The 21,219-nt window shown below is 34.1% G+C and overlaps 2 protein-coding genes across 3 annotated transcripts; one reads left to right on the forward strand and one right to left on the reverse strand.

The window, feature by feature from the left end:
- Positions 1–447: 447 nt before the first annotated feature.
- LOC110805433 (photosystem II 10 kDa polypeptide, chloroplastic-like) lies at positions 448–3,893 on the forward strand. The gene is made up of 5 exons (NM_001426492.1): positions 448–729; positions 2,085–2,143; positions 3,182–3,237; positions 3,526–3,578; positions 3,658–3,893. Exons 1-5 carry the CDS (start codon positions 570–572, stop codon positions 3,750–3,752), a joined length of 423 nt encoding a protein of 140 aa, NP_001413421.1. The 5' UTR covers positions 448–569; the 3' UTR covers positions 3,753–3,893.
- A 445-nt stretch (positions 3,894–4,338) lies between these two features.
- On the reverse strand, positions 4,339–18,049 carry LOC110805423 (DNA repair protein recA homolog 1, chloroplastic). Of its 2 annotated transcripts, none has more exons than XM_022011029.2 (13): positions 17,741–18,049; positions 16,570–16,661; positions 16,241–16,316; positions 14,778–14,840; positions 14,545–14,674; positions 9,507–9,592; positions 9,300–9,425; positions 8,706–8,810; positions 8,564–8,620; positions 6,995–7,057; positions 6,828–6,904; positions 6,277–6,349; positions 4,339–4,846 (listed from the first exon to the last, which is right to left on the reverse strand). In XM_022011029.2, exons 1-13 carry the CDS (start codon positions 17,942–17,944, stop codon positions 4,736–4,738), a joined length of 1,263 nt encoding a protein of 420 aa, XP_021866721.1. In that variant the 5' UTR covers positions 17,945–18,049; the 3' UTR covers positions 4,339–4,735. The 2 variants fall into 2 exon arrangements, with proteins under 2 accessions (XP_021866721.1, XP_056699199.1); XM_056843221.1 differs by having other exon boundaries at positions 16,570–16,698; positions 17,741–17,882.
- Between the last annotated feature and the right edge of the window lie 3,170 nt (positions 18,050–21,219).

Raw genomic sequence — 21,219 nt, forward strand, 5'->3', positions numbered from 1 at the left:
AAACGAAGTGTACAGTGAACTATATACTCGGACTCATAAACCACATATCAGTAAATGTTTTGAGTATGAACTATGAAGGCTACTCCTAAATATAACAAAACTAGTATGTCAAAAGTAGAACAAAGTAAACTTGTTATCATATTTGAAACAGACTAAAATAAAACTTGTAATTCATAAACGAAGACTATTACTAAAAAATAATTTTTAAGTTTTTCACCCAAAAATAATTCTTAGCTAAAAAAGGTCAAAATGTCATTTAAAATTAAAAAAAACCAAAAATTAAAAATCAACATCTAACCACACTCGCACAAGTCACACCTCTGGCTAAAAATGAAAGTACAAAAATACAAAGATAAATTGTGAAGAATAAAATGTCAAATAATAATAATAATAAGTGGAGGATTTATGATAATGTTAAGACCATCATATCCATAAGACATCCACATAAAAAACGCCACGTGTACAAACCACAATCACCATTTTTGTACATTGGTAATGTTATAGCTTTAATAATATGCAATTGAAGTGAAATCTAATCCAATTAGCTACCACAACCAAAAAACATAAAAATGGCAACCTCAGTGATGTCTTCATTGAGCTTGAAACCTTCTTCCTTTGGTGTCGACACTAAGTCAGCCGTTAAAGGTTTGCCGTCTCTTAGTAGGTCCTCCGCCTCTTTCACCGTTCGTGCTAGCGGTGTCAAGAAGATCAAGGTTGACAAACCTTTGGGTACATATTTTCTCTCTAATTTAGACTCCTTTCTTTTGCGTTTTTTTTTTGGATTATTTATGTATTTATTAATTTTTGTTATTTCTTAGATTTCATAGATCCTGAATCTTAGTTCGTGTTCGGTATAACTGTCAGTTTTTGGTTTTTGGTTTTTTAGTTCTGTAAGTTATATGGATTAGATTGAATCATGAACAAAAAATAGTCATACTTATAGTAATTATTTTGATTTTGAAAACTGACTAACAAAAAATTGGAAACTAATTTTTATGGTTTTCAATTTTTGGTTTTTAATTTTGTAAAAAAATAGAAACTGGAAACAAAAAATGATGTTGAACTGGCCTTAATTCGTAAATCGTTGTGCTATGCCTATATGGCTATATGTGAACCCACTTATTCGATATAGAATTTATTGGCATAACGATTAGTATAGGTCGACTTAGTACGTACTACGATTGATTGAACTTAACTATATACTTCCTCCATTTTTTTTATTATTGCACCATTTTTCTTTTTCGGAAGTTGCATATTAATTGCACCATTTTCTTTTTTAGTAAGTTTAGCTATATGAAATGACATTTTTATCCTTGTATGGGTGGTGGGGACCAAACCCCACTTGTTCTTTACCTACAACTTGTACTTAATCACATGGGTATTTTTGTCAATCTCTCACATTTTACCACCTTTCTTAATTCTTGTGCCCAATGTAGATGGTGCAATAATAAAAAAATGGAGGAAGTATAAAAAGTAAGTTTGCATAAATAAATAAATAAAATTAAAAAGTGATTTAAGTTTAAGTACGAAGCATCAAAAAGTTTTATTTTTTTATTTTTTTTATATAAGCTTGATTATTACAATTTGTTACAAACTTTTATATAAGGCGGTCTTACACAAAAGACCTATTTGGTGTATATAAGTTTAGTAATGAAATTAATTAGTTAACCACTGAAACTAATCAGTTAAGCATTGAAACCAATTAGTCAAACAATGAAACTAATTAGTTTAACAATGGAATCAATTCGTTAAACAATCAAAGCGGTCATTCCGGTAAGGAGGTCTTACACAAAAGTTGCCGAAAATTTATGCTGAGATGAACTCAACAAGATCTCATGTGATAATGTTTTGATAATGAAATATATAACAATAGAGGGAAACTACACTTTTGTTACATATTTCAAAGTCGAAAGAAGTTTGAAAAATAGAGGTGATACCATAAAATAGAGCATAACATAGCCTTAGTAAGATCTTTGTACCAAAATACATTAAATGTAAATAGTGAATAAATCATTAAGACATTAAATGCAATAAAATGATTAATTATGTTGTTAATGATAAAGCATTGGTGCAAATTATTGTAGGAATTGGTGGAGGCATGAAATTGAGGGATGGCGTTGATTCGTCTGGAAGGAAGCCAACGGTTAGTGTTTCATCCACAACACATTCATTTTTACCGACTACTCTATATTTTATTGTCTCTATCTATTTTTTTTTTTTTTTTTGGTGTTGGCACCCGATTCACCCTTAGGGTTAATCCGGATTCGGGGCGAGTTCTGGGTGGTTAGGTTCCATTCCCCTCCCAATTGTTGTTGCGGGGGATCGAACACGAGTTCTCCCTACAAAGTTCAGCCCCAATCACCACTGAACCAACAAGCAATTGGTTCTATCTATTATTATTTGTGTGAGACAGACTTAAACGGAATAAAATATTATTGTGAGGCCGATGAGTCTTTTCTTATTTTTCAATAAAAAATTTATGCTTACTAAATTCTCATGTACTATGAGTATCCCATCTTGTAACAAGATATGTTACCGTATTAACCGCTTTTTCACATAAGAAATAATAAATATATGGCAAATTTGCTAAAAAAGACATTTTATAACTCAAATTTTGCGAGAAAGGACCTTATATAATTTTTTTGTGAAAATACACCTTTAAGTAATTTTTTTTTGCGAGAAAGAACCTAAGGGAAGTTTCCGGCATTGACTGAGTTTTTCCGGCCATTAACTTGCACGTGAGCAGCACGTGTGGCTTACGTTGGCTAAAGACAATGATTTTCCCGACTCTTGAATTTTCAAACTTGATTTTATTTCGGGTTTTTTTTTCAACTTTAGGTTTTAAAGCTTAGAATTTTGGAGAAAAATTGGGTGTGATTAGCAAAATAATGCCACACGTGCTTCTCACGTGCAAGTCAATGGTCGGAAAAGCTCAGTCAATGCCGGAAATTTACTTTTGGTTGTCTTTCGCAAAAAAAATTACATTAATGTGTGATTTCACAAAAAAATAAAATAAAATTATAAGGCCCTTTCTCGCAAAAAAAATTGCATTAAGGTGTTATTTCACAAAAAAAATTATATAAGGTCATTTCTCGCAAAATTTGAGTTATAAAATGTCCTTTTTAACAAATTTGCCTAAATATATTTAGTTATGTGTTAAACCATTTTGGGATAAATGCAGGGCAAGGGTGTTTACCAATTTGTTGACAAGTATGGTGCCAATGTTGATGGTTACAGGTAAGTGACTCATTTCACTCTTATATTTCTTTGAATCTATTTGCCAAGAGTAAATATTAGTCCCATGATCCGTACAACCACATACACAATAACACAATCACCAATCTTCTCGTAATCTCATGTTTATCGATGATGTCTTGATTTAATGGTTAAAACTGAGGGCATGTGTATAATATGATAAATATGTTGTCTCGAGTTAATATCAGACATACACATACATACTCTATGAAATTTATTTGGTGGTATTTTCTTAATTTACAACCATGTATGTGTATGTATTATGTGCAGTCCAATCTACAATGAAGAGGAGTGGGCACCTACCGGTGACGTCTATGCTGGGGGTACGCATCTTTTCTTTTTCGCCCGTCTCAAATTTGCTTAAAATTTACGGCTATGTATAACCGATTTTATCTTGTGTAGGTACGACTGGTCTACTGATTTGGGCTGTTACTCTAGCTGGTCTCCTGGCTGGTGGTGCGTTGCTTGTTTACAACACAAGTGCTTTGGCACAATAAAAACAATTAAATGTTACTTGAAAATGTATTAAGTTTTTATTATTTGTTTAGACAATTAATCTGTAAAAGTAATATGTAAAATACTCATGATTTGTATCTAGTAATTTTACTATTTATGGTACCATTTCATCTTACAATTCATATATTTCTTATTTATTTATTAACACAATGTTCTTTGATCTTTCGAGGCTCTAATTGCCATTTTCTAATAATAATAAAATGTAGCTACAGCGAATATATACCTTAACAGTCCGTTTGGTAGCCGGTCATAAATGGTGTCTATGGGAATGAATTTGTATGTAAATTTATAAGGAAAATCAATATCCATTCCCATAGTACGCTCAAGATTATCTCTTTTTCTTTATAAATTTCCATTACCATTTAGAGAGTGGTATTAGGTGAGAATGCAAATTTATGAAGAAAAACACAAAATTTTAGACAAAATTTCATTATCATGTACATAATGCTGTTAATTTCTTGTCAAATAACACATGGATTTATTCTCATTGCCACCATTTATTACCGGCTACCAAACGGGCCGTAAAAGAAACAATGGTATGCCAAAACATAGCAACACTTACTGTAGTTTGTTTTAGAACATGGTAACGCATTGCATTGTATAAATCTCAATCATCAGACAAGGTATGTATTGATTCCATATTACATGAAAACAATGCAGATATATACTACTCCGAAATTACTACTTCTACATAAGTCCACAGCCTATATATAATTTCAACCCTTGAGCCCAGTTCCATGATGGTGGAGCCTCGTCCTCTTGATGCAACAAAACGGCTGGGAAAACAACTGTAAAATCAAGCTTTGACCTTTAAACAAGTAAACCAAACCTTGTTACATCAAGCTTAGGTTGAATCTTGAATCTTATCCCATCCCATTGCCCTTTCAAGATAATGTTAAATATAAAATGGCAAGTGGTTCTTGGTCTTGGTCTTGGTCTTGGTCTCGGGCCTGTGAATCCCGCCTCATTGCAGCTCTTCAAAAAATTCATCCTCAGGCTGCGGTAAGGAGGTGGGGTTTCTTGAATTAAAAGGACTTGCTTGAACAACCCCCTCGCCCATCAAAGGCCTAACGACCTGCAATTATTAAATCATAATCAACCTCAACTACTATAACGTTATATAAACATGACCTTACCGCTCCAGGGTTTAGACAAAATGTAATAATAGGCTTTCTAGGTTTAAACATCATCAATATAGGATTTCAATTTGCAACTTCTCTTCCAATTTGGTACAAAGGATAACAAATTTGCCAAATAAATAAGTATCTTAAATCTCTACACTACTTTGTTCACGTCTGTTTTTATTTTATCAATACGTGCATCCCATTTCTAGCTTTATTGAGTCAATTTCTATCAAACCTAAGTAAGGGGTATGCATTTTTGAAACAATAAGTGTGTGTACCTCATCAACTTTTAAAAACCACAAGGGTACTGTATGCATAGCTACTAGAGGTATACATTTAGATCAAGAGCACAAATCTAAAAGCTTGGCCATCATACACATTTTGATAGGAAAAACCGGTGGTTTAAGTCACTCAGAATTACTACTCCGTACCTCTCAATTAATCTTTTCTCTTCTCATAAACTCAAATTCAAATCAGGGTAATGTGTTGGACAACGAATTCTGTGTTTGGTTCATAAAGTGTTAGAGCAAATCTGGCAATTGATATATCTCTCTGCTTTCGTTTTTCTTTTTTCTCAATGTATATAGCCTCTGGCCTTGGTAGTTTGATTCAGTGGGGAATGGGGTACCAAAATTTGGAATGGTTAAAACACCGATATTTTGAATGGGAAGGAAGAGGTGTAAAGGAACTTTCAGCAGAAAGGGAGGATAAAATATTGTGGAATATAGATAGTTTAATAGAAATGACATAGGAAAACTTGAGAATGGCAGTAAAAAGCCCATTTCAATTACAAAAAAAGGGGGATTTTTTTTAACATAAGCCAAAAACCAAAAAGAAAAAACTGCTCTAGTTCACACTAACAAGATCCCTAATTCGAAGTAAAGATGTCCTTTGTTGTTGCAGAAATTTATTGAAAATACTCTATTGTAGATGGAAATTTGAAAATAATCATCTACCACAGATATAAAACTCATTTCGTAATGAAACTCAAAGAAAGCATCATGATCCCAGCAGTCAATATACCCTCCAGGAGATGATAGCCGCAGCCAGCCAACAAAAACTGAAACTTAAAGACAGAACTGGATTTTAACATCCATTTTCGCAAGGACTCCAAATGGCTGACCAACTATAGCAGAACTGGGGCGTTGATTGGTGTTAAGAGCAACAATATACAACAACAGCATTGTCGATTCATGTCATGATATTGTTAAGAGCAACAATATATATGAGCAAAATTGTGATTTAACAAAGAAGATAGGGTTGTAAGGTATGAAAACCAGCAAAGACTTTATCCAACAAAGTGGCAACCAAGAAATTTTTTCAGAGAACAGGCAAAAGAAAAATACAAAGTAAACAATGAATATGGTACAAGGAGACAAACCTGCTCAATCTCATCGGACAGCTGAGGGTTCTCTCTCAAGAATTGCAATGCTCTGTCTCTTCCTTGTCCCAACCTTTTAAAAAAAACACCAGTAATCAGAAATCATAACCCATCCAGAATTGAGGGTATTCGCATTTATACATCAGCCATAATTTTCTTGGATTAGCAAAATATTACATTTCTACCAAATACAGGGAAAAACATGCAAATTCCTTGTCGTTTGGAAAGCTTGACGTAACTAAAAGATGAGACCTTTTTGTAAAATGGTCATTGTGTCAATTAATGTCCACAATGATGGACCAATTCTTCCAAATTGTAACCTCTAATTAAATATTTTCAGGCACTACTTAAAGCTCATCAACAAACTTCAGCTCGATGGATTAAAATGAACACAGGTTTAATATAGAATTTTGGAACTTGGCTAAAACATAGTAGCTTGTTATGAGTCCAATTAAAATTAAATGGACCAACATGAACATTGTACTACTCAACAGGCCGAGCTAAACTAAAGAACAATGAATGAGACCCCAGTTTGCAGGATGTGGCTGCACCTTTGATCCCTGTAGCTATACCATGAGCCCTTCTTTGCCACAACATCTAGTATTTCGGCACAATCCAAAATGCAACCCTGCATATTTGAGAAACCAGAACGAGATGAAATAACTTGCAGAAATCTTTGTAAGAAAAACAGTGGATTTTTTGTTTTTACGATACTGACCAACTTACTCACACCCTCACCAAAAATGATCTCAAATTCAGCTTGTTTGTACGGTCTTGACACCTGCAACAAGAGCACAAATGGTCAGAAGAAATTTTGTTCAAAACATTCCCTCTGAAAGAAACATATCTTAACTACTTAGCTTACTTTAAACCATGGTACTAGAAAAATCAAACCCATTGACATCGGACAATAGATATACCCAACTAAGAACAAGCACAAAGTTCTCCCTTCTGTATATCATTATATTACATGCAATTGGAGGATATAAGAATCTGAGATGAAGTTAGAGCATGAAAGCGATCTTCTATGTTATAGAGTTTCATAAAGAAACAGAGGGGAAACAGGACTTAGAATTTTGACCTCTCCTTCTCTGTAATAACATTTTTAGAAGTACAATAAGGGAAAAACAAACGGAGAAAAACAAGAGATACTAAGTTCTTAACTCAAGACAAACAACAAGGGCAGTAGTGTACGATCTACAAGCTGGACGATAGCCTAAGGGTGTAATGTAAAGGTAGGCATCAAAGAAAAAAGGATAACCTGCACAAAATCAAGAATGTTCCTCTCATAGAACAGAGAGGATAACAATAGTGATTTGCAGAAAAAGAACCAAAGACGTTCCTTTTTGGAAACAAGGAGTTAAAGGCTTACAGCCTAACAGAATATATATAACTTTCGTTCTTGGTAAGCTCCTGATTAAATTTATGTTTTTTTTATTTTCTATTCAAATCTGACAACAAAAGGAAAGTTGATTGAATTGGAGGAGGGGTGGAGAAAGACCCTCGACAAAAGAGAAGGGGCAAGAGAAAGAAGAAAAGCTGATGAAAGGAGGGGGACTCGACGTGGAAAATAATGAAGACAAGTCAAGATATTCACGAGGAATCGCAATGCAAGAAGAGGAAAGAAGAGATCAGAAAGAAAGACAAGAAAAATCTAAGATCCATTGGTGGCGTCATACATAAAAATCGCCGAATTTGAGGCAAGCCTACTGTCTTAAAGATGGCAACATCCTTTTAGAGATCTAGTCGTGGTTGATTTTGTCTGCTTCTGCTATGTCTTTTGAGTTTTATTCCTTTTAGATCCTCGTTTTGATTCTCTCCCTTTTCTCCCCGCATGGGGTTAACAGATTGTGTAACGCACCCCCTTCTACAAACTCCAACTGTCCCTTCCCATTTCTTGATTTTAGAATGGCAGACCTCACTCAAGGAATTCTTAAAAGGCACCCTAAGAAATGCTCCTCTTCTTTCAACTTGCCGCACCCAGGGTGTTTGGATATTCTGTCAAACTAAAGCCATAACCTTTCCACACCTGCGCCTATTATTTCTAGCTCACAAAAGATGTTGCTTTCAAATAAAACAAGAAAACAACAAAGACAGTTACGAACAACATTTTCTGCTGTTTTAAACCAATATTTTATGATGTTCGTCTCTTTTTTACTTTTTAGATATATTTGTTTGATGATACCACATTCTCTCCCTGCTGCTTGGATTACGTTCTATAAAGTGATTTTAATTTATATGTTGGAAGAAAATAAGGATATATAATAAAGGAGCACGAGAATTTTACCTTACTCTTTTGAACTCTAACACGGACCCGTAACCCAATATCTTCATCTCCTTTGACCTGTAAGAAGAATTGGTAAAAAGGGCTCTTTGATTTTGGTATTAGACAAAATTTAGTAAAATGTATACAGAGGTGGAACTCTTACAGATTTAACTTTGCCAATAGAACGTATCTCAAGGCGAAGTGATGCAAAAAATTTCAAGGCGATTCCTCCACTAGTCACTTCAGGATTTCCATAATATACACCAATCTTTAAAAAAAAAAAAAAAAAAAATTGTCACTGCCTGAGATCAGGAGAAGTAAGTGATACTTGTATTTGACTCCAAAGCACACACAATGGATAACATTAAACCAAATGCAGGGTGCAACCATTGGAAGGCCTCTTATGGCTCAAAATGGTAGAACCTTGATGCGCCTGATTAAGGGCCAAAAGTGAAATCTTACCCAGTAGTTGCAAAGACACATTATACATCAGACTTGTGTTTACAAAGAGAGCTACAATTTTGTGACAAAAAGGTGGAGGGAAATTCGAAGAAATCAATTGATTTACCCCATTTTCCAAGGCCATAAGGAGACTAATTGACCGTTGACTGTGTTACGTATAAATTTTGATTTACTAGAAAAGAAAAAACACAGTTCATCTAGATTAGCAACCTCTTTCCTTGGATTACATATGTTGAGATTGTACAGTTTCAATACAAAAATCCATAAAGGTAGCAAATGACACAACCAATTATACCTTATGTCTTATTTGATTCAAAAAAATGAGAGTACAGCCCGCTTTCGATGCATTTCCAGACATTTTACGTAAAGCTTGACTCATAAGACGAGCTTGCAAGCCCATTTGCTGCATTCCAATCTCTCCCTGGAAATCACATGAGGAAGAGTAAGCCATAACAAATTCTACAATCAGAAAAAGGAGACCAAGGAGAATTAAAATAATAACCTCTATTTCTGCTCGAGGAGTGAGAGCTGAAACAGAATCTATACAAATCAGATCTACTGCACCAGATCTGCACATACGATCAGCAACTGCGACAAAAAGAAGTTAATAAAGGTTCACTGCTTACACAAGATATAAAAGTAAAAAAAAAATGGTTCAGCACATCAATATCTAAGACTAAAATATTCAGAACAACACATATATTATCTAGGTTAGAAGGGATGGAAAACGAATGGCGCAGATGCAGATACCCCCTCTCCCATACCCAAACCCACACCCACCTGAAATTTCTATACGCACCACCTACCTGTTTCCCATGGCGGGTAAATAACTAGTATCCATAATTCCATACCCGCCCAAATGGGTATGAAAATATACCCGCTTTACTATCTCCACCATTCAAGTGGATATCTCATTACCCGCCTGTACCCAAATCTGTACGTAGAAACACTGTTACACAAATTGTAGCAAGAATTTCCCTAAACAGAGCAATAAATTCCCAAGACATATTGCAAGAGGAAGGACAATGAAGAGAAGTACTGAGAAAAAACTCCATTTTGATTTCCATTTTGATTTTCTTGACAAATCCACTTTCCTCCTCTGTCAATAAACCCTCTTTAGGTTTGCCGCTACCAAAAACGTGGGAGTCTTTGGTGAGTTACCTATAGGCTTTGGAACACCTTAAGAGTCTTTCTTCAATTTATAGCTGCATTTAAATTTGTCCATATCTATGTCGACAGTTTTTCCATTTTAGAAGGTACGAAAGGATGAGATAAGTCCATATCCAAACTGAAGATTCTTTAAAGAATTCTCATCAGGATACCAACATTCTCAAAACCCTTGAATTTTTCATCCACTTCCCAATCGCCTTTTTGCTTGCGCCCAGTCCCGGGTGTAGATTTTGATTTACAGATGAAGCTCCAGATAAAAGTGCCGTCATTTTTCCTTCACATAACCCTGACATCCGGACTTGTCTTTGCTTTTCATAACTTCAGCTTTTAGAAAGAACCATCGGGACTTAACAAGGCTCGTACAGTTGTACTCCCCTGTTTGGTCCCTGATTCATCAATAACTTCCACTTTTCCTCGAGTTTCGATTCCTTCACATCACTACCATAAATATGAATCTGTTTAGCAGAAAAAAGACTTGATCACTCCTTCATAAACCAGTTAGTAGTGCCAAGAATTAACCTCGAACAAACTCATTCCGTCCCAGAAAAGAAAATGAGAAAAGGTGGTCAGGATGTTTTCACATACTACAAACAACTTTAATCTTTACCCGACTGCTTTAGAGATGGTACTCCCAACTGGCTTGTGTTCTCATCTTTATTAATTAACACATCAGTGGGAAAATTTTCTTCACAGCAAAGGTAGAAAAAAGAATTTTAGGTGAAACGGATAAAGTATTCTACTCTCCTCCAGAAAAAAAAAAAAAAAAAAAAAAATCTCCATAACAAATCCTAGAAATATCCTCAAACCAGAGATATGACTTTCCAAGACAATCAACTATCATGGTTGCCACCAAGCTCAGTATTATACACATTCTGTTGCAGGCTTGCAGCCCATATTTTTTTAGATATTACAACTAGATGACCCTTTTAAGATGGGGAGTGACTGAAAGTAACCGCAGGTATTTCCTACTTAATGTTCTCTGCAAAGGTAATCGCGGAACAATGCTCAAAACAAACTAAAGCATTAACAAGCACACAATACTCCGTGAGGAAAACTTCATAGGCCCAAATTGTGAGGAAAACTTCATAGGCCCAAATTGAAGGAAATACAGCAACACTGGGATCTTGACTAAAACGTCTGCACTATGAGTCTATGAGTACAGTTACACCTCGTTTGTAAAACCCTATTGCTGCCATTGAACCATACACTCAAGTTCCACACTCTAACTTGAGTTCCCCTAACAATTCCCTCCACTGTTGCAAGTCTTGCAAGACTTGTTCACTAAGGAGATTCCTTTTAACTCAAAACTCAAGTGGTCTCCACACGCACTTCTCAACTCTTAAATTCTACTCCAAACTTAACGCACGAATTCCCTATGGAATACAAACACTGATACAAGTAACACACCGATGTTGAATGCACATACTTACCTGAAATGCACTTAATTCAGAATGTTACACACAAACAAAACACTGAAACCTTAGAATCATTGCCTAACCCACAAAATAACGACTTAATACACTTACGCTATAAATCTCTACCCAGTGCAGATGCAACTCTTATCCAAAGAGACAACACCTTCATGATACTAACCTAAGCTATTAATCCTTCCTCAAACACCACCAATGAACCTAAAAACCGTATTTCATATTCCTATCACTGATGCATCCTGACACAAACTCTACTAAGGCTAATTGTTCATCCCAACCAAAAGACTTATCCCCAAAAAGATACCTTCACTTAGGCTATTGTTTTATCCACAACCAAAATATGGACATTTAAGACAAATGATAAAACCTATCCGAACTCAGATGAAAATGCATGATCATTATCAATCCATTAAACACCTTAGTGTATACAAGCACTAAAAAACCTACATACTATTCTGGAAAAATATCAACCTCGTGTAATCATCCTAAAAACTAGTTCCACGTGATGGTTCCACCATAGCATTTATAAATTATTCCTCGCATATAATTTAACTCCAGAAGTACTAACTCTTAAAAATTCAAACTTAAGAACAAATAAGATACTTTCAAATGAGTTTCTCTAGCTTGAAACTTATATTTCTTGTGCTTGAAACTCTTCAAGACTTCTACCGTCTCATGGCTGAAACTCATCAAGACTTTCTCAATTCTCAAGCTTGCAACCCTCAAAACTTCAACTATAAGGTCTTCTCTTTCCATCTCATCCAAACTCTAGAAATAACTCCAACTCTTTACTCGAAAACAGCAACTCAACCAATATGTGTAAACCACCAGAACATTGTTTGAAACAGCATAACAGCATAATTTTAGTCCACAAATCCAGTTCTTGTATTCACAAAGTAATACTAACATAAACCAAAACTTGTTTAACCTCAGTAAAGCTTATCAGTTTCATCAAAACACCAAGTATTCAACGCCTTTGAGCCATGGAGTTACAAGATCGAGAAGAAGCGTCATAACTATTTCTCACAAAAGATATTTTTTGAATAAAACATGCAACAAAATAAGTAAGCACCTTTTATCTTGGGTTCACACACTATGTAGCATTGCGTCAAGCGATCCGAACTACTCACCCCAACACTCTGCAAGAGAAACTCTCTCATACGCTTCTCTGAACTATTTTCCTCACTCATTCAAACCTCAAAAAGTGAAGAAAATATACGGATATATGACTGATAAAAGTGCCACAATCTTCCGTAAGATTTCCCAAGTAGCTCAGTTATATCACTTATCCAATTTGACAAACACAATATGCAAATCATTTTTCTCTGAATCTACCCAGTATAGGATTTTGATTTATCAAATTAGGACAGATAGATGATGTCTCCATCACGTTTGAGAACCTTAGTTCCACAATTAGTGGTATTTGGTTGTATCTTATTTTTTTAGATCTGCTTGTCAAAAAGAGAATTTCCAGCTAAGAGGACAAACATGCTCAAGAAAAAAGGAAAGTAAATACAGATTGACTAAAATATATTGTAAAGTAGACTAGGAATATAGACCCAAGAGATTGTTTGGGAAGCTAAAAACACCAATCGTCCCAAAAATAAAAACCACTGCCATTGTGAGAAATGGGAGAATTCCTTCCAACTACACCAAAATACTACTGCACTAAATCGCATCATCCAAAAAATGTCTTCCTAAACCAATATACTAATCTAGCATAAGATTCGTAAGAGTGACAAGATAGACACTACTTTTAGCATGTATTACCTCTATTTGCCTTTGCCAAAAAAAAAAAAAAAAACCTCTATTTGCAAATATTTCAATACTATCCTTTTTGGTGTGGGTTGAAATAAGGTTAACATTTCTTTGTTGGTAAGTGGTCCCTCTCCATCTCTCTCCATATCACATAGATTTTATTAATAAGCATGACATTTGACGCTATTGAAAAACAGAGGACTGAGGGAGAAAATAAAACATTAAAAACAGAACTTCACCATTTCTATTGTGCCACCTCAAAGTGAAGAAAAATGTGGAAAGAAGTTTCACTAGTTCTGCAACACAAAACACTAGAGAGAAAAGTGTTGTCCTTGAAGACCTCACCTAAAGGATATCCTGGGTATTTAATCTGTTAAAGAAAACCGTCCCTGTACAAGATCTATCAAAGGGGCAATATTATAAAATAAAAAATATGGTAATAAATTTAAGAGGGGGATCAAGAACTTCTCCATTCCTTAAAAATGGTCCAATTTTATCAGGGGTCATATTTCTGTTTATCATAAAATACCACACTAGTGACCAGAAGTCCAGACCAAATCAGGTATGCATGGGTGAGGGCGGTCACCCCTGCAAACATAGAAAGACCATTTAAGACACTGAAAACTCTAATTGACAAAACACAAGCCCCGTTGCCATTTAAGAAAACTGCAGCGGACATAAATATCACATACAAAATGATTTGAAGGGACCAACTTGGAATAGGATCAGACAATTTACCGTCTAAGAATTGAAGTGAAATGAGAAATAGAACCCTTCTAGAATAACTCGGGTATATTGCAAGCAAGCAAACCTTATTCACCCCTTTTCAATGATTCTAAAATTAATTATAGGAAACTTAATGATAATCCTAGAAAACACAATTCCGTCATTTACGCATCCAAGGTTCAAATTTTTGTGTTTTCTATATGCTTCAGGACAGGTAACTGTCAGAATTCGTCAGAAACTACAATAGGTACCAGAAGAGGGTTAGCCGAGTCTCGAACTTGCGACTAGTTAAAGCAATTGTTTCCAATTTACCAAGCATGAGAAATAAATTAACAGTTTAATCATAATCTGAATGCATTTCTGGACTCAACCAAAACTAAATCCACAACGTTATTCCAAAATGCACAACAATCTGAGAAATACGTGATTATTGGTGTTTGGGATATAATATCTTACTCTCCAATGCCATCTCCCCATTATCAGGCTGGCAAACAATTAGATTTTCTACATCCACTCCCAAAGATTTTGAATATGCTGCATCAAATGCATGCTCTGCATCAACTAGCATTGCGTTTCCTCCCATTTTCTGAAAATCACAAAAGAAAAAAATCAATATCCTGAATAGCTTGTAAACTGTGCACTTCCCACAGGTTTAAATTTGAAATTGGAAATTATGGTTCATACACCACCTGGATTTCTGCAATTGCATGTAAAGCAAGTGTTGTCTTCCCACTACTTTCTGGTCCATATATCTGAGGACATACCATAGATATTAGAGGGTTTACTTTACAAATGACAAACTTGACTCTGTTTCTAACTTTCTACTGATTTTAATTCCTTGATCTATATTGAACTTTTTAATCTTAATATAGGTTACAATTATGCATATTCCTTAAAACATAAGTGTTAACTATGTAACAAGACACAAATACAGATCATGGGGAAAAAAAGAAAAACTTGTTAAAAGCAGCAGGTTTTCTGTGATTCATGCATGTTGGTAAATTGTTGCCAACTAGGCTTCAGTTTGTTACAAGGGAGGCAAACTGCAGAGCTATTTGACGTACATGATACATCTCCTTCCCTTCCCGTGTCTCTAATATGTGTTTTTACCGCGAGTTACTTCCATGAGAAAATGGAGGATCCGACATAGATTTTATTCCTGTATCCATGTCATATTGTTATGTCAACACGAATATGGAATGATATTTGTTGAGTCCAGGTAGTATAGCATGAAATTGCTCCATGAGATTCTCAACAATGGGAAATAAATAAAGCTGTCACTTAAGCATAAATTAAAGGATGAATAACTATTAGTAGCACTGTCCAAAGCATATTCCTCATATCTAGAACTATTACATTGACTAACTCAAGGATATGGATATTCAAAAGGTACGAACTGGAGACAACAACAGAGTTGACAGAATTAATATTGGTACTATGCCAATACACTAGTACCTCTAATGAGCCTCTACTCTAGGCAATGTATAAAAAATCTCAAAGCAAATTGAGGCAATAGGAACCTTGAGCCGAGTAAATGGCAGGCGTGAAGCAAGCACATAATTAAAGTGAGGTGCACTTAATCAACAACAAACACCAAAACCATAGCCTAAATCCCAAAATCATAGTGATGGCATGCTCTTTGATCAGTGCACTTAATAAGAATTGAAAATTTAGTGTGAAAATGGCTGATGTGGGTCTCTTTGGTGCCTCAGAAAACACCTGGTAGCTGGCATAGCACAAAAGCAACGCTTGACCCCTATTTCCTTGGGCTTCAGCATACACAGGCACGCTGTATTCACACTGCTCCCAAGGGAAGTTAAAGAAGGTCAAAGGGACATAGCCCTTGAACAGAAAGGCCATTGGCTAACAACCAATTCAGCACGGCGAGAAAACTGATTAGTGTATTACTTAACAAAGTTTACGAATAGTTACACTTACAATAAAAAAAAAATACAAAACAAAAAGTTTCAGGATGGAAAAAGTTAACAACCTTACTATAAAATTTGGAGTTCAAGAAAAATACTAGTAGTCTCACAAAAGAAAAAGAAAATTTTAACACCATGAAATCTGGAATACACGAATCCATAATGTTCATGATACACTGGACAATTTTATGCTAAGGAGCACAGAGAAGTGAACAAGAATATGATACCTCTACAATTCTCCCTTTTGGCAGACCTCCGCCAAGAGCAAAGTCCAATGTCAAGCACCCACTTGGAAAGGTTTCCCTAAAATAAATAAAATACGAAATGGCATATGTTAATCTCCTTACTAGATCTAAGATTTTTTTTTAAAACGTAAAGCATGCATGATGATTAGAAAGTGGCCATCTCCACATCCATGAAATGGACTATTCAATACTTTAGCCAGTCACTCACTCAGTCTCAGTCCATTCAAACAATAGACTAGACACAGCCACCAATACAGTTTTGCACCGCAATAGAAAAGGGGGAAATGAAACAGAGAAACAATTATACATACACCAAAGCTCCACCAGCACTGCCCAATCTGGTAACACTTCCTTTTCCAAATGAACTGTTAATGTCATGCATTGCCGCTTCTAATGCCTTTTGCTAAAAGAGAACACAGCAATATGTAGTTAGAGCTTGGCTGCACAGTCAAAATAATTCTGTGACAATTCTGTAAAATGAAAGAACATTAGTAGTGCGAATACACCAATGCATATAATATAAAAGAGAACTATAATTAATATTCATCACGTCCTATCTAACATTTAAAGTAAACCTCAACCATCGAATATGTGGAAAATTGAACTGTTATTATATTTCTAACTATACCTCAACAAAATTCATGGAGCAAATTAGTCCAGTAAGTAGTTAATGCAATCAAAACATGGGGAATTCAGGGAATTACAAGATTCTTCTAGCTTTTTTTTATGTAGATATGGAAAAAGCATGTGCCGGGAATCAGATATTAACTGGTGACATGAGGATTTTAGTCCTCTGCTCTACCAGCTGAGCTATCCCGGACATTCATTCACCTTTCTCAGATCTTGAATCGAATCAACATTGATGTATCCGAAATTGTAATAAGATCATTAGACACATTTATAAAAGCAAGTTACAATATGGGCAGTAGGACATGGTTACTTTGTTGTATAGTATAGCTAGGAAATTATACATTTTTCCGTTTTACCCAACAATTGAAGCATCCAAGTGATGGTTGCTATTTATAGTGTCAAGTATCCAGAAAAGAAATTTAAACTAAATTCTGAGCTTAAAACTCTGAAGTAATTGGATAAAGAGAGATGCGCCTTTCAGCGAAAGTAAGCACCACAACGAAATGAGCAGATAACTTACTTCAGTTCGACGAAAAAATCAAACAGATTTCTAACACTTAGGTCTTTAAGAATCCTTAACTTAAATGCAAAAAAACAACAGTAAATTCACTCATTTCAAACACAATAAGGCACCTATTATCAATTCGAAAGAGACATAATACATAATAAAAAGCGCTAAAAACACAAAACCCACATTTAAAATTGACAATTACGCAAAGTTTATATGCAGAATTGAAAATTTATGAACTTCCATTAAAATTGCTATAATTTTCCCAAAGCAACCCAATAATCCAAACAAATATGAAAGACATAATTAAAACATAAAGAAAGTAGAAAGAAAAAGAAGCATACACGGTCAATGAAACGAGGGTCAGTGTCACCAGAAAGAGCTCCATTCAATTTGCCATTAAGTTCAGAGAGAACCCTGAATCGTTTGACTGCAGATTGTATAGAGAAACGTTGGGGATATAATTGGGTTTTATGAGAAGGAATTGGTGAGGGGTTTAGTATTACAGGAAAACACTGCAATTTTGGGCGTAGCTTCAACAAATCCATTGAAGCTGGAAGGGAAGACTAGCAGAGAACGAAGACACCCGAAGTTGAAACAACCCAAACCCAAACCCAAATTAATCAACAAAGTTTATGACTTACGCGCCTATAATACTAAGTAAGAACATTAGGGCACTTTCCTCGCATAAGTTGCTAGTTTGTCACTTTGTGCGCTTTCCAACAGGATAAGTGATCCTTTAACATTAGCTTAAGGCACTTTTATTTTCGCCGTTTCAGAATAATTGACACATCTATGGATTAAATGAAGGGGACGTCATTGTTAAAATAAACTTCCTCTGTTCTTATTTATATGACACAATAATTTAGTCACGTTTGCCAATGCACGATTTCAAACATTAATATCTTCAATTATAGATAAGAAAAAACTATAAAAAGTTGATATTTTAAAAATATTTATTGAGACGAATCAAACAAGACCCCACACGACTATGTTTTTTCTTAAGTATAAATCACAAATTGAAATTAAAGGAGCTTATGTGAATATTGTCAAAACACCAATTGTGTCATATAAATAAGAATGGAGGAAGTACAAAGTACTCCGTATTTATTTCACCTACTCTAACCCACCGGTTTCCGACCATTACATTCCCCGACTAAGTATTTTCACATCTCATATATATTTTTACAAAAATATATCAGACCAAAATAAGTTCGAATATGGTATTAATAAGTTTAAAAATGGTACTCATAAGTTCAAAAATGGTACTCATAAGTTTAAAAATGGTACTCATAAGATCAAAAATTGTACTCGGAAGTTCAAAAATGGTGTTCATTTCTTAAATATCGTACTCAAAAATTTCAAAATAATTGTGAAATTACCGCCTAGCCCTCGGATATGTGTTTGGAAACACATCTCCGAGATGGGACTCTCCGCCCTCTACATTCCCCTATTCTAACAAATATAGCACCAATTTTTAAATGGACTTGGTCCACAATAAATAACGAAATTTATTGTGCACCATGTTTAAACAAAAAAGTTAACAACCTGTTTCTAATTTATTTTGACGTGTGTATTATATCAAACTAGTCGTTTGACCCGTGCAAGGCACGGGTTAGTATTAGGATATATAATATCTTATGTGTGTTATTTTTATTTTTTTTAATGTGTGAGAGGTTGGTGAGTGTTCGTATTTAGTTTTTATGTTTTATTGTTATACGTAGTACGAGCTGAGTAGTTACGGAGTATTATGTAATTTAGCCAAAATAGGTTATAACTACACTAAAAAAAACCTATGAAATGAACCTAAAACATCTTTATTTTATGGAAAAATGAGTTATCTTAAAGGTATTACATGTGTTCTTATTTATATAAGAGTTCTACGAAAAATATTTTCTTGGAGTCATTGTATTTCATCTGTAAGGATAATTTCAGATAATCCGCCAAATTTTTATTTCCTCATAAAAATAAAATAAAAATTTTAAAAAAAAGTACAAGAATTTTTTTAAAAATATAACGCAGGCACTTGAGGAACGTTGATGCGAATTTTGTAATATGTGAATTTCTTCATGTCCAAACTTGAACCTCGTTATTTTCATGAGTCCTAAAATACATCATTCACTACAGTCATGTACAAATATTTAACCATCATGTAATCATACTACTACATCATACATCATAAGAAAATACAGTATAGATAAGTGCAACTCTAATAAAGTTCTTTGTATGATATTTTAACTGATATTCAAATCAATGAAGGATCTATAAATAAACATTTTGTGCGTACTTCTATTATTCATCTCTCATATATACATGATGTGATTTGGTACATAGTACTCTCCGTAGTAAATTAGTAATACTAATACGAAGTAATTGTCATATTTAACTAAAATAAATACACTTAATTTAAAGGTTGAATGAGTGAGCCAATTTAATGGAGAATTAATTGGTTTGGAATGTTAAAAGGGGAAGAATCAAAAGATGAAGGAGTTGGTGTTAGTTTTTTTTATTTTTGTTTTATTTTTAAAGGAGAGTAATAGATGAGACACGTGTCTTTCTAGGTATAGATTTTGACATTTTGTTGAGACACATGTCATCTTATAAAGTTTGGTTTTCTTTTTTAAATACTAGGCATAGATTTGTGTCGTAAGTACATATTATGTTTGAATAAGGGGGAAACTATACGCAACCTGATTTTACTTGGCGCAACCTTTTACTTTCATTTTTTTCATTATGCTCTACCCTCACTTTTATTATTTTCTCTCAACCTTCTTTGATATTATTGTGGTTCAAATAAATTTGATTTTTTTTTCGTTTCATGTGTATCCAATCAAGTTATAATAAGTATTTAGATTGCAGTGGGCGATATTTTTGACTTGGAATTGAGGTAATTTTTGCATTTTTACTGTTTTTTCGAGTCTTTTCATACAACTAGTATGAAATTAACATTCCTATTTTGTACAGATTGAACAAAATATAGTTAAATATTTTGTAAAGATTGAACAAAATATAATTATCCATTTCGTACAAATTGAACATAACAGAACTAATTGTTCCGTATAAATTGAACAAAACATAATTCCATTCAAAATTGAACATAGCATAAATAAGTTCTATCATCACTACTAATGTATAACAAACAACCACTACATGACCAATCGACAACTCTTTCATTATTGACAATTGAAAGAACTAGTATCATCAATTTCTTCAATTTGTACGGAATACGTAGTTCTGTTATGTTCAATCTGTATGAAATAGTTAATTATATTTTGTTCAATCTGTAAGAAATAGTTAATTATATTCTGTTCAATTTGTACAAAATTGAAGTATTTATTTCATACCAATTGCATGAAAAAGTTCAAAAACAACAGGAAAAAAACATAAATTACCTCAATTCCAAGGTCTTCCAAGTCAAAAATACCGTCCATTGCAATCAAAATATGTATTCTAATTTGATTAGATACACGTGACACTAATAAAAAATTCAAATGTATTTGAACCAAAATAATATCAAAAAGGTTGAGAGAAAATAGTAAAAGTGAGGGTTAGGGTTAGGGGTTTTTTTAGAATGAAAAAATAAAAGTAAAAAGGGTTGCATCAAGTAAAAGTATTCATGTTGAGAAGGAACAAGGTAGTAATTCATTGGATTCATGTGTTTGTTGATCACAAGTCTTAAAGGATTCTAAAAGAAGCATTGTTTAGTCGTTTATTTATTAAATGTTTTATTTGATTGTGTCTCGAGTTGGCTTTTGAATAAAATATTAATAAACGTAAAGTGAGACCGAATAAGCTTCAAAACTCTTGGAACGTATGCACCTTG

This window comes from Spinacia oleracea, chromosome 4 (assembly GCF_020520425.1).
Source record: "Spinacia oleracea cultivar Varoflay chromosome 4, BTI_SOV_V1, whole genome shotgun sequence".
Lineage (NCBI taxonomy): Eukaryota > Viridiplantae > Streptophyta > Magnoliopsida > Caryophyllales > Amaranthaceae > Spinacia > Spinacia oleracea.